We start from the raw sequence: 14,638 nt of genomic DNA, 5'->3' as shown, positions 1-14,638 counted from the left end.
TCTCTCGCTCTACAGCTACATCCAGCTCTCATTCTCTGTCGATGTTTGAACACCTTGGGAACTCCATTTCTCCTGTGGTGGTGTGTGTGTGTGTGTTTCAGCTGAATACACACACACACACACACACACACACACACACACACACACACACACACACACACACACACACACACACACACACACACACACACACACACACAGGACCTGACTGATCTATTGGTTAACCAACATATCCGTCCGATACAGCTGTTCGGTTATCAGATATCAGGTAGTCGGGTGTCATTGACACCCGGAGTGCTTGTTTAATTTGGAGGGAAACTTTTGATACTTGTTTCTCATCTTTAGTTCATCAACCAATGTTATTTAGAGGTCATCTATAATCAACAGGTGCTGTGCAAAATTCGGTGCATTTTGGAAAGTAAAAAATAAATAAATCACCCTTTAATGAAATAATTTCAGCTTTTACCTTTAAAACAACACCTTAAGCTGTTTACATAAAAAAAGAAAAGAAAAAAAAGAAAAAATTAAAGACGTGCTACATTTTCTCCTGCAGCTTGAGGATTTATCGGTAGCGGTGGTTTGCATGCCATGTGACCAATGTGCATGCGGAGACTCATGCATTTTGAATTTAGTCGCCATTTCTGGCGATTCACACGTTGTACTTTAACGAACTCCACCTACAGATTTTGTCGGACCGACTTGATATTGAGTCCGTGCACTCTTAACGTGTTTGGGATTAAAAGTCAAAAAATCAAAAGAATTTGTTTTCGTCGATCGGTTTGCCCGTTCATAAAACTTTAACCTGGCTTTCAGTATTGAGTTTTGCAATTTATATTTATTTTTTCTTTAATTCTATCGCATTGAAAATATAAAAACACATCTGAACTACAAATCTGGCTCCCTGGGTAAAAATATTTTACTGCGAAGCATATTCACATCTTCCACTTTTAAGAATCCGTAGTACGTCCAGCCGGAACAACCTAGAAATACATAAAATTATAGAGACGAGTTGCTCTCTTGGCCGAATGTTTACCTGTATGACCGTTGGTTCAGAGATGAGCGAGTCCGCGTTCACCACTTCCACCACGGCCTCGGGGACCACGGCCTTCTTCATGCACGCCATGTTGAAGCCGTACACGTCATCCCAGAATGCAATGTGGTCTTGGTGCTTCTGTGCGTCTCCCACAGCTGCCAGGCTGATGTTGCAGAGGTCTGGGTACACTGTGGAGAAACGAGAGAAGTTTGAAGGTGAAAAGGCTGCTGTTTTGACACCGTGGACATTTTTTTTTTTGTTTTTAACTTGAATTGCAGATGAAGCCCGACGCGGTTAGAAACTGGGAGTTCCAGAGAGCGTTATAAGTGTGGCAGGAACACCGGGAGCCGTCTATCGCTGCACCGGGGAACTACTTTTTGAAGGGTTATTATGGGCACAGTCTAGAAACTATTTGATGGCACCCTCATACATGTATGAAAAACTAGTAAATAGACCAGTTTGAGCATAGAAAGTCGTGTTTCACTTCGTAACAGAGTGATGAATCGGCTTTGCTTACCGACTAAATTCTCTTTTACCTTCCCGATTGGCTGATTCCACCCAAAAGGTAAACCATCACATCACATCAGAAAAGGAACAAAAAACAACAACAACAACCAAAAAAAGCATCTTAAACAGTCTATGACACAAGTCCAGTTGACAGTGCACTCAAATTGAACCGAATTGTTGCTCAAATTTCCAAACGACGCCACTATTCAAACAAAAAGAAACGAGAGCACCAAATATTTGTTTCGCTGTCCGCCGGTGTGAAGGTCACCGCCTCGCAAAATCCAGTCTCAGTGTACTGAACTACTGCAGAACCGCCCAAACGGCAACGAGTGTGTCCCCTTCAGGGATTTATTTTACTCCAACAAAAAGATCATTAATCATAACTAAAGCGAAAAGGGAGGGGAATTCTGCTCCCATAAACATCTACTCTCGGTGATGAGACGTCCTTAATATCAACAAATTTAACGGCCTACAAAACCATTCGACAGATTTAATCAGAGACACCTCGACGTCTTGTGGGTGTGGAGTTTTGCATCCATTTCGTGAAGCCGCTGTAATGACGGTATCCATCACATGTACGTGGCCTGATGACCACTTTGTCCTACTTTCATACTTGGGACTTTCTTACTTTATACTCGGTACATTAAACGGCTAATGTGTGGACCGCTAGGCAAAACCACGTAGGCGCACCGACGAACGTCCCATTTTAATTCTGTGATTTACTGACTTACGAGTACTTCGCTCCTCAGAGAATGTTTTCCATGAAATTTTAGAAGTTAAGCCGTAGAGATTTACTCCCATTCTCAATTTCAAGTGCAAGAGCATCAGTGAAGTCGAGGCCCGATTCTCGGTGTCAAGACCTGGTTCACATTGCACTATAGAAAAAAAATACTCCCATTTAAGTAAAAGTCCCGCATGGAAAACCTTAATTAAGTGAAAGTACAAAAGTGTGTATTAACACTTCAGGACTAGTTTCATCCCTCAGACTAATTAATGATTCTATATAACATTTGTTAGATTATTAATGAAGTAGGATCAGCGTGTAGCTGCTGGAGGTGGCGCGAGTTCGAACTACTTTATATACAGTTTCATAAACAGGGACAGCGGCGACATCTGAGGGGTTGTCAGATAATTCCTGGGAGAGGAAAGAAGAAAAAAAAAAACGCAAATCTGTTTTCCGTTTTGGGATTTTTTTTTTTTTTTCTCCGATCTTTGATTTTTGGCGAGACGTTGAATCGTTTGAACATTTATTGAAATGAAACCAGTGTAGCGGGTAACATGCGTATTTGGTGGCGCCGTTAACCACTCGGACGAATCTAAAAGTACGAGCTTAAGTGCACGCTGTTCGTTGTGGGACGTCAGAAGGCGAAAAGGTTGGAAACCACTGGTTTTAAACTTTAACAATGTGTTGGACTTCTTTTTTTTTTTTAAACCGCCTGTTATGAAAGTCATTGGGACAAATCTTCATCTTAAAAGCAACTTAAGTTGCCAACTAAATGTATAGTGGAGTACAAATATTTCTCTCTGAAATGTACTAAAGTTTATTTTTGGTCATCTAAGCTTGTAACACCCCTCCCCCCCTCCCCCCCACCACCGCTGGCTGAACCTGCAGCCTCCCGAAAAACGATTTTCCTCAAAGATGGAAGATGTTACTCCGTCAGTGGGGAACTGTGTTTATAGTTTCATTTTTCCAACCTTTTTCTTTTTTTTTTTTCTTTCCAACCAGCGATTACTGCGCTGCTCAGATTACATAACACCATCCATCGAAGGAATTATCCATATCTCGAAATGAGCATTAAACATGAGCCTTAATGTCTTGTCATCGTGTTTTCACATCTGAATAAATTCCTCCGTACGGTTAATACGCTTGGCGATTAAGTCGGGAGCCGGGACGCTGGAGGCCGTTGGTATTCCCGCTGTGAAGCAACATTAGCCGACACTGAGGCCTCGGGCTTCAACTACAGTTTAGGATGCAGTCATGAGGGGCGTTAACTGCTCATCAGATCAGGAATGTTTCATCGTAGGAAAAAGGTGATCACTTGTTTTTCCCTTTAATCTTCCGTCCGTATATTTTAGTTATAGTTGTCCATAGTTTGGTCAAATGTTTAAAAGATCGTACGTGTAACAGGGAAACTGGTTATGACTGGTTTAAAAAGTCTCTACGAGTGCTTTGATACTTTTTCTTCCATAAAAACCAAATGAAACTATCTATATAGCGATATTCAAAACAAACTTTATAAGGTACTTAATATGAGGAAGAAAAAGGGGGAACGCGAGGGACAAAGGAAAACAAACCTTCCTCTGACTGTTGTTGTAAATTGAACATATTCCAAACTTTTACTTTTTTTTTTTTTTTTTACAGCCACTTTTTATCCATTTAAAACTACAAGCCTGTCCAGATGTGCACATTCGATCTTACTTTCTCTGATATGTGTGTTTTTGCTCCGTCTCACGTGAGCTCCGACACATCGGGACGTAAAACGTGTGAATGGATGGCGACAGCTCTCTAAATTCATGATCCTCTCATTATTAGCCGAAGCCTGCCTGTGACACCGTGAGCGTCAGCGCACCTGATGACTGCGCACAAACACACACGCGCACACACACACACACACACACACACACACACACACACACACGCACACACACACACACACACACACACACACACACACACACACACACACACACACACGTTGCACGGCAGATGAGTAGCTTCATTTTTACTCCCGATTCCCGAACCGAGTGAGTAATTACGAGGGCCAGGTGAAAGAGGAGGCCTTCTGATTGGGTGGAATCTGGAGGGGGGGGGGGGGGCTGTCTGAGAGACTGACGAAGAAGAAATGGAGACGGAGAGCCGGACAGGCGAGGGGGGTCGGGGGGGGAGGAGGGGTACACGGGCGTCCCCAGATTCATGGCTTTGACATCTGCGTCCTTCTCGTCTCACTGGTCACAGCCCGTTTGTCATCCCCACCCCCCACCCCCTCCACCCCCCCACCCAAGCCTCACCCTCTTCTCCTGGCTCTCTCCGTCCCCCCCTATTGGTCGGCTGTGAAAGAGGGAAAGACGGTGTGGGAGAGGAGGGGGGCACAGCACCAAAACAGACCTCCCCTCCCCACCATGGCCACTGTGCTGTGTGCCAGGCATGCAGGGACACATTTAAGGATGAAGGGGAGGTTAATGTAGTGGAGAGAATGAGGGAGCTGCTGTAACTCTCTTCTAATGTAGCTTAAACACACATACAGCAGCAGTGTGCGGCAGCGGCCGGACGACAACTCGGCACACACACTAGAAAAACAACAACAACAACCTGAAAACAAACTTAAGGGGGGAGAGGTCGACGAACCTATTGCGACAGATTTGCACAAAATGCCGCCCTGCGCACGGAAGAGTCTTCATTCATAAGACGAACACAGGTAACTGACTTCAATGCAGATAATAATCAGATTAGCAATATTATGAATCTCCTACTGACCTCAATTTGAAACTTTGAGACAAGCTCCAAAACATAAGACTGTATATATATAAAAAAAAAAGTGGACATAGCGTCCAGGTCTGGCAAGCGAGGAAAATGCAGAAGTGCCATTAAGTGCAATACCACCGAGGGGCCACTAGGGGGTCGTTTTCAAAAAGCCTCCGGCTCCTTAGACTCCCATTCAACTTCCCTCATGAAATACAAAGTCAATAAATCCTTTCCTCAAGTCCGTATGGTGTCATTCGCTAAAGTCGCTCCTTTCTTATTAGTTTCCCAGCGGTTCCTCTAAAAAAAAAAAAAAAAAAAAAAAAAACATTAGTAATTAGATATTAGACCTCAAAAAGAGGTGAAATATTTTTCAGTCTTTTGTCAAGGATATCTTTATCGCTAGAAATACCCTGAAATATAGAGACATTATTTTAGGGCCTTGAGGTGCTGCCAAGATTTGATTGAATTTTTTTTTTTATTTTCAAGTGTTTTCATCTGACTTGGTGTGTGTGTGTGTGTGTGTGTGTGTGAGGAGGTGGTGGTGGTGGTGGGGGGGCTATCCAGTGACAGCGAGCCGCGTTGGGACCGTCAGGGTTAAAGGCTCATGACGAACAATACGGCGTCATCTGACCTGCAACTTTTCTGCCTCTCTCAGGTCACAGCATCACCTGTCCAACCTGCCTCACTAACACATCTGTCTCTGTAGGTGCTGCCATTCGCTGTGTGTGTGTGTGTGTGTGTGTGTGTGTGTGTGTGTGTGTGTGTGTGTGTGTGTGTGTGTGTGTGTGTGTGTGTGTGTGTGTGTGTGTGTGTGTGTGTGTGTGTGTGTGTGTGACCTCTCTCTCGTGTCCCAAGGAGCCACTAAAGGCAGCGTGGTGGAACCTGAGCTGGGTCACATTTGGTACAAGTCATTAAATCTGGTCTGTAGCGGAGACGGGATGACCCAGGAAGAAGAAGGTCTTTTCCATACGTGTCAGGCCATCATCTTTTTGTGCACATCAGGATGTCATATTTTTACACTCAAACATCGTGTTCAAAAATATATTTTCTCAAACCGACACTGCCGATTTTTCCAGTGAGCGGGGAGAAGAGAGAAAATACAGAAACCCAAAACTCGACCGATGTGGTTGCGCTGTTTGCCCATCCTTCAGGCCGGCCACACGGGAGACACCTTGGTGCTTAAACCAGCAGCGTGTCAGGTGAACTGTTGAACTGATCCCCCTTCAAAAAAAACACCAGATTAGAAAGGCTGAACCGTGAAGAAAAACAAGATGAAGGCATTCGTGTGTACAATTTGACAAATCCAGTGAGAAACGCACTAAAACCTAAAACCAATGGTTCCTGAATGTCTCGTAAAAACCGCGGACGACAGGTGTGAACAGATTCTCCCTGCAGACGGAGGACACGGAAGGTTTGACCACTGTTCAGGTACAGTGGGTACGGAAAGTATTCAGACCCCTTTACATTTTTCACTCTTTGTTTCATTGCAGCCATTTGCTAAAATCAAAAAGTTCATTTTATTTCTCATTAATGTACACTCAGCACCCCATCTTGACAGAAAAAAACAGAAATGTAGAAATTTGTGCAAATTTATTAAAAAAGAAAAACTGAAATATCACATGGTCATAAGTATTCAGACCCTTTGCTCAGTATTGAGTAGAAGCACCTTTTTGAGCTTGTACAGCCATGAGTCTTCTTGGGAATGATGCAACAAGCTTTTCACACCTGGATTTGGGGATCCTCTGCCATTCTTCCTTGCAGATCCTCTCCAGTTCCGTCAGGTTGGATGGTGAACGTTGGTGGACAGACATTTTCAGGTCTCTCCAGAGATGCTCAATTGGGTTTAGGTCAGGGCTCCGGCTGGGCCAGTCAAGAATGGTCACAGAGTTGTTCCGAAGCCACTCCTTTGTTATTTTAGCTGTGTGCTTAGGGTCATTGTCTTGTTGGAAGGTGAACCTTCGGCCCAGTCTGAGGTCCAGAGCACTCTGGAAGAGGTTTTCTTCCAGGATATCTCTGTACTTGGCCGCATTCATCTTTCCTTCAATTGCAACCAGTCGTCCTGTCCCTGCAGCTGAAAAACACCCCCATAGCATGATGCTGCCACCACCATGTTTCACTGTTGGGATTGTATTGGGCAGGTGATGAGCAGTGCCTGGTTTTCTCCACACATACCGCTTAGAATTAACGCCAAAAAGTTCAATCTTGGTCTCATCAGACCAGAGAATCTTATTTCTCATAGTCTGGGAGTCCTTCATGTGTTTTTTGGCAAACTCTATGCGGGCTTTCATATGTCTTACACTGAGGAGAGGCTTCCGTCGGGCCACTCTGCCATAAAGCCCCGACTGGTGGAGGGCTGCAGTGATAGTTGACTTTGTGGAACTTTCTCCCATCTCCCTACTGCATCTCTGGAGCTCAGCCACAGTGATCTTTGGGTTCTTCTTTACCTCTCTCACCAAGGCTCTTCTCCCACGATTGCTCAGTTTGGCTGGACGGCCAGGTCTAGGAAGAGTTCTGGTCGTCCCAAACTTCTTCCATTTAAGGATTATGGAGGCCACTGTGCTCTTAGGAACCTTGAGTGCTGCAGAAATTATTGTGTAACCTTGGCCAGATCTGTGCCTTGCCACAATTCTGTCTCTGAGCTCCTTGGACAGTTCCTTCGACCTCATGATTCTCATTTGCTCTGACATGCACTGTGAGCTGTAAGGTCTTATATAGACAGGTGTGTGCCTTTCCTAATCAAGTCCAATCAGTTTAATTAAACACAGCTGGACTCCAATGAAGGAGTAGAACCATCTCAAGGAGGATCAGAAGAAATGGACAGCATGTGAGTTAAATATGAGTGTCACAGCAAAGGGTCTGAATACTTATGACCATGTGATATTTCAGTTTTTCTTTTTTAATAAATTTGCACAAATTTCTACATTTCTGTTTTTTTCTGTCAAGATGGGGTGCTGAGTGTACATTAATGAGAAATAAAATGAACTTTTTTGATTTTAGCAAATGGCTGCAATGAAACAAAGAGTGAAAAATGTAAAGGGGTCTGAATACTTTCCGTACCCACTGTAAAACAGCATTTAAAGCAAAAATAAAACCACCGTCTATGTGCTCGAACTACTAAAGTATTCTTACGCAGTATCAGTCTAAAAGGTATGTTTATTCTGACTATTATGATTATTTAGGTGTTGATCTTGATAATGACTGAAATTGTATTTATACCTTTACTTTAACCACATATCAAAAGAGCTTTGTGTCATTTGGTCTTGTTTTATATTTTTAAATGATAGTTTCACAGGTTTTTATGTTTCTTGATGTCTGTTTTGTTTTGTGAAACACGCCATGTCATTTTTTTTTTTTTGCTGTAAAACACTTTGAGCTGCATTCCTTGTAAGAAAGGTGATTTACAAATACATGTTTTAATATTATTATTACTATATATATATAAAAAAAAAAATCAATTGCCATTTCTTAAATAAATCATCATTTTAATCTGATGCTCCTCCGAATAGCATCCTAATAGAGTTCTTTGCTCTCAGACTGCAGGCTTTATGGTTCCTGGAGTTTCCAAAAGCAGCTGTCAGGATCCTCTCATGTGGAACCAGTTCCCACTTTAGGTTTGGGTTGCAGACATCCTCGCTATTTATAAGATTAGACTTCAAACTTTTCCATTTGATAAATGTTATCTGGCTCAGTTGACCCTGAACCATCCCTGAGTGATGCTTCCATAGGTCTATGATCCTTTATTATTTTAACGCTGATGCTTTAATGTTGGTTGTTTATTATTTTGTTTGCTTGTTTTATGTTCTTTTATAATTTGAAAGTATTTTGTGGCCCTTGTTGCATTTAATTCTACACTTTGAAATTTGTTTTTGGTCAATACAAACACTCAGATTCTGATGTAACTACTTCGCGCCGCCACAATTTTGTAGTGAAGACTTAAAAAGAGAGAACAGCGTGACCTACCTGAGCCACCGTCAGCCAAATAGAGGTCTCTGGCGTACAGGACCGAGTCCAACATGGACTCAAACAGCAGCAAGTAACCCTGGGAGGAAAGAAACACACATTACTATCCCAAGATATTGTTTAAAAAAAAAAAAAAAAGCTTTACTGACAAAACATAGTTTGTCATTCACACTCATGTATTTACATTTTTTTTTTTTTTTTTTAAATGTTAAACTAATAAAAGCATGTTGGCAACACGATAAAATTATTTTTTAATTCAACATTACTGTGGTGGGAATCTGAATCGACCATGACTGTGAATCAGCCCACGTGGTTCTGCCACCCGGCCTCCAAAGGTTTGACCCTGGGCCGACCTCGTGTTCTGCTCCAGCAGACGGCACATTAACCGTGGTATTATTCCATTAATGCCGAAATTGAGTTCTGTCCACATCTTGTTGGCTTCGACCTGAGTGGCTCATACTGCTGACGAATGACTTTTTTTTTTCTACCTGCTGGCAGATCGACCAATCAGAGAAGCGCCGTTCTACGACGCCGGCTCCTTCAATATGTTATTTGCGGGCAGTATGTTCGGGCAGGTTCTGACATATGGGCGGATGGAGGGGGGGGGGCATATCTCCAGCTGGGACGAGGAGGTGGAGCGAAATCGGTTACGCGTAACTTGATGACCCATATCGGTCTTTTGAAAGCTGTGACAACGCTGACGAACTGCTTCAGGAGTGAAAACACCCACCACTGCTTTCAGATGTCTTTTTTTTTTAAATTTTTTTATCAAAACTGAGGGGAAGAGGAAATATTAAAAGCACACAGACACATTTTTCATTGCAAATCTATGTTTCTGGTCTTTTTTCGTGACCGGATGGGTTCATAGTGGAACTATGGAAGGATCGGCCTTTATCAGGGCAATGACAAGAAATCAATAAGATCCCACGGAGCTGGACCCAACCCAGAGAGAGAGAAAGAAAGAGAGACAGAAAGAAAGAAAGAGAGAAAGAGAGAGAGACAGAAAGAAAGAAAGCGAGACAGAAGGAAAGAAAGACAGACAGAAGGACAGACAGATGAAAGAAAGAAAGAAAGAAAGAAAGAAAGAAAGAAAGAAAGAAAGAAAGAAAGAAAGAAAGAAAGAAAGAAAGAAAGAAAGAAAGAAAGAAAGAAAGAAACAGAAGGAAAGAAAGACAGACAGAAGGAAAGACAGACAGACAGAAGAAAGAAAGAAAGAAAGAAAGAAAGAAAGAAAGAAAGAAAGAAAGAAAGAAAGAAAGAAAGAAAGAAAAATGGCCGGAGTTAGATTTTAGGAGCCAATATCTCCACTTTCTCTTCAGTTGGAGGGGAAAGAGGGGACAAGGAGATGTGAGGGCTGGGACAGCAGATAAAAACCCAACGGGGTGAGGGGGGGGGGTATATATGATTAAAGACAAAGTGGAGAGGAGGAAGAGGGGATATTGAGGGGAATGCAGCAGCCGGCAGAAAAGGTAACTCAGCGAGATAAGAGCCTTATTATTCAAATAAAGACAAGCTTTTATTGGGGATGGGAGAGGAGAGCAAGGCAAACAGTGTGTGTGTGTGTGTGTGGGGGGGGGGGGGGGAGGCAGCTCTGATTTATAACTCTTGACTCCCAACATCGTCACCATCTCTGTCACATAGGCCCGAGCTGATAATGATGACAGCGATGAAGAGCCGATAGTAACGGCCCTCATCCTCGTCAAGGTGATAAAAGGAGGGGGAACATTCTCCGGGGTTTATCAACTCGACGCCGGACCGGCTCTCCGAAACCAAAGTCAAGATCCCACGGATCTCCGCCCGCCGGCCGGCGTCCTTAGCGGCAGAGACGGGTCGTTTAAAAAGCACAAAAAAAAAAAAAAAAAAACTCGCAGAGAGTACGCCGGTCTCGTAATTTAGAGCCCAATTTCACGGGACGCTGCTTCACTTGAAGGAAAGAGGATATAAGAGAGAGAGAGAGAGAGAGAGAGGGAGAGAGAGAGAGAGAGAGAGAGAGAGATGGCTGAAAGCAGAGTCACAACCTTACTTTTATCATCGATGAGGTTTGTGCCACAATCCCCCTAATTTATACATCTGCAATGTAAATGAACACGTTGTCACTTGTGAGTGCTGCACGTTATCCTGCGCCGACAGCGAGAGCGCGTCATCCCTAACGTCCCATCGAGATCGGATGGTGGAAAAAGTGCCCAGCTTTCATTACACCTCTTATGTACACCAGGAGAGGTGTTTGGAAGTTGGACCTTCAACAAGACAAAAGGTCAGCCGGTGTCAACCGAATGTTACCATAACCCTACATTAAAAAAGTAAATAAAATGCTCCTGGGCAGCGTAAAGATGTTTAACCCCTTGATGTTTTCTGGCAGGGGAGGTAACTCTGTAAATATATATATATATATATATATATATTAGTTCATATGTATGCACATTTCAAACATACATACGGCAACTTTGGGTGTTTTGGAAAATAATTATTCTTGTTGTTTCACATTATGAGCTTGGCTAAAAAGGTTCACGACCACCTCCGTATTGGACGCAGATGAGATTCACACCATTTTCAGATTAAAGAAACAAAATGAATGTCGTCCCAATCTCCGCATCACTCTGTAGCGTCACGTATCTGCCGCTGACGCGGTGGTTTGATCAAATACCAGAGAATCAGAAAAGAGCGATCGACCTGGTGTACAAGGTTGTCGAGAGAAAACTGCACCAAGGAAGACTTTATCTGCCTCACTTTCACTTTTTTTTTTCTTCGCTTTACCTTTATTGACTTGCGTCAAGAAAAACAAGATTACATCTCTGTAAAAAAAAAAAAAAAAAAAAAAAGCCGACTGATTTAGCAACTTTTTTTTTTGTTTTTTTTTTTTTTACCATTTCCACAAATCGATCTAATGTGTCCACGGGGCTCGGTGGCGAGGAAGCGGCTCCCGTGTCCGTCAGGCAGCCCCGGCGTGGTGAGACTCTCGGCACTATACAGTCGCTGTGCATTTCCATAAAAAGAGACTAATGAAAATCTAATGAGAATGGGCTGGAGCAGCTAATACACATTAACAAAATTAGCATATAAAACACATTCCCCTGAGAGGGCCAGCGCTCACGCACACATCTACATATGCACCAGCGCACAAAGGCAAACACACTTTTACATCTGTGTTACTTTTGTCCAGATTTTTTTTTTTTGGGGGGGGGCCGTTTTCCCTGATTTAGCATCATCTCGTAATGAGTATTCTGTACGAATTTTTATAGAGGGAAATTACTGCCGCGATGCTTCCCTGTCTTTAGTTACTGGAGGCAGAATTGAGGGGGAAAAAAATAAATAAAAGAATTTGGTGCGCCACAATCTACAGATTTCTGTGTCCGTCACCTCTTGGGGAAACTGATTGGCTGTCAATTACAGGTACCGAGAGGCACTTTGGTACAAATTCTGCATCAGCAGTTTATACCCCCCCCCCCCTCTAGTACCTCATATTCCCCCCACCCCACACTCCTCCTCCTCCTCCTCCTGCATTCAACACACGTCTTCCTCAATTACTGCAGATCATCATCACTTCCAGTCCCGGGAGGGCCGAGGCAAAATAAAAGGAGATGGTGTACATGCATGAATGTGTGTGTGTGTGTGTGTGTGTGTGTGTGTGTGTGTGTGTGTGTGTGTGTGTGTGTGTGTGTGTGTGTGTGGAGAGAGGGGGGAGGGGGGAGGGTCTATACTTCCACGCTTCACTGGATACTGAAGGAAGCACCTTTCTGTCAACAAGCCTCTAAACCGGTCTAAGGTCAGGTGACGCCACATTAGCATAAACGTACCCCGCACACATCCCCGCAATACATTTTAGAGCGTTAAAGCGTCGCGAGGGTACAACGCGCAGGTTTCGGCATCAGCATAATTTCCATGCAAATGGAAGAGATGGAAGGGAAAGATAATGTAAGAAAGTAATTTGCCGTACAGCTACAAGGTTATGAGAAGCCGAGGCTCTTCTGGAATCAATTACGAGGTCTTGGAAGATGGTCACAGATTTTCCACAGCGAGTAAAATATTTCAATTAAATATGCACATCATTTTAGGTCATGATACATTTCTGGGGGTTTTCTATTGTGTAGTACAAGACTAGAAAGGCGATACGGTATCGATTCTGTTGGGGATATTTCAGTTACAATACCAAATTTTCTTGGATATGAAACAGGATCTCAGACAACTGATTGTGTAAATTGTACGAGGAACCGTCTATTATAGTCCATTATTGAAAAAAGATTATTATTTACATTAACAATAAACCCCAAACCTTTTATTCAACAACAACAACAACCATAAGTCCTCACAACAACAAGATACTCTTTCTTTCTGGTATAAGCCCCGCCCACAGAAGCAACATATACTGGTGTTAAGAATGTCATTGGGTATTCAGAGCGTCAATCATCGCCAATGTAACTTCCCACTGGCTGAATCTGACACCTTTCAATCGATACAGACTCTGGTTGGCTTTTGTAGGCCCGGGACAGTATATGGAAGCTCCTGTTGGCTCAGTGAGATGTCAATCAAACCAGCAGTGACGCTGCCTGACTTTACTGCTGTGTAGAAAATGAAGTTTCAAATGATACAACAGCAGATCGTGTGTATTACACAGCAGATCGTGTACAGATGTAATAACTTGTTTTTGGATGAAATACTTTAATGGATTGGATTTACTTTGCTGACATAACCAGATCAGATTCTGATGGATCGTTGTTGGACAGTGAGACTTTATAAGGGCGTTACGTCAGTACTGTAGCCGACTGTTTGTTTAGTGGTGGTCTGACAGCTGTTTACTGAACATGCTATTGTGATTGTCATTAAATCTCCTGCTGACATGATGGAAGTTCTCCTCTCATAGCAGCTACTAACTGCCTGTAGAACCTGACGGGGCTGGCTTTAAAAAAAAAAAATCAGTTTCAGATTCAGATCGATCTTCACTTGAATAATCTGAAAATCCCCAAATCAACCTTTTAGCCACATAACGTTCGGACGACCCACCGGCGTACCGTCGGAGTTTTAACGGCATCGACTTCCTCGTCTACAGCATTGAAGTTCACGTGTATACTCGTGAGAGATCTGTGGAAAATTTCGATTCTTGTGATTGGATTCATATGAACCATTTCAAGATACACCAGATATTTAATGCACGTATCATCTCCCAATACATGACTGTTGATTTTGGGAAAGGCACCTATGAAAACTAATTTGGTTTTAAGGTCAAAGTCGAAGGCAGCAGCATGAAGTAAAAATGTTTGCCTTTGTGGAACCTTTGCTTCCGCGATATAAAAAGTTATAGCTGTGAATTTACACATATGCTATAAAAATCCTAATAAAGGTGTATTTGCCGGTGTCCAAGCATTCACAGGCCGTGAATAAATTCATCATTTCAAGGGAACAAATAGGCCATTTCTCTCCACAAAGACAATGTCACCTGAGCGATACAGGATGATGGGTTTGGGTTTATGAGGATGTCTGTTTCAGGGATACATCAGGTCGTCAGGTTGAGTATGCAAACCAGAGAGGAGATGCTCTTTTCCTTTGTTGCATTTTGGATACATGCAGTATAAATCAATGTATTGAACTGTGTAGTGGGTTTAGTGGCCATATGCTTACGCTTCACTAGGTACAAAAGAAAAAAAAAAAGATTTTAAACGGGTTGGTGTACTGGTATGCAA

The 14,638-nt window shown here is 42.9% G+C and overlaps 1 protein-coding gene across 1 annotated transcript in view; it reads right to left on the bottom strand.

Annotated features, from left to right (window-relative positions):
• Nucleotides 1-14,638, bottom strand: part of prmt3 (protein arginine methyltransferase 3) — a 53,080-nt gene that overhangs the window by 22,557 nt on the left and 15,885 nt on the right. The window contains exons 11-12 of the mRNA XM_069705445.1: nucleotides 8,964-9,042; nucleotides 1,034-1,221 (exon numbers count right to left, since the gene is read on the bottom strand). Of these exons, the coding sequence (XP_069561546.1) occupies nucleotides 1,034-1,221; nucleotides 8,964-9,042 (267 nt within the window). The remainder of the gene's footprint in view (nucleotides 1-1,033; nucleotides 1,222-8,963; nucleotides 9,043-14,638) is intronic.

Source organism: Brachyistius frenatus, unplaced genomic scaffold (genome assembly GCF_029030835.1).
Source record: "Brachyistius frenatus isolate BFR_SWC_R1_liver_20210118 unplaced genomic scaffold, ASM2903083v1 Contig_56, whole genome shotgun sequence".
NCBI lineage: Eukaryota > Metazoa > Chordata > Actinopteri > Embiotocidae > Brachyistius > Brachyistius frenatus.
The sequence above is the reverse complement of the archived record's forward strand: the minus strand, read 5'-3'. Positions and strand labels throughout refer to the sequence as shown.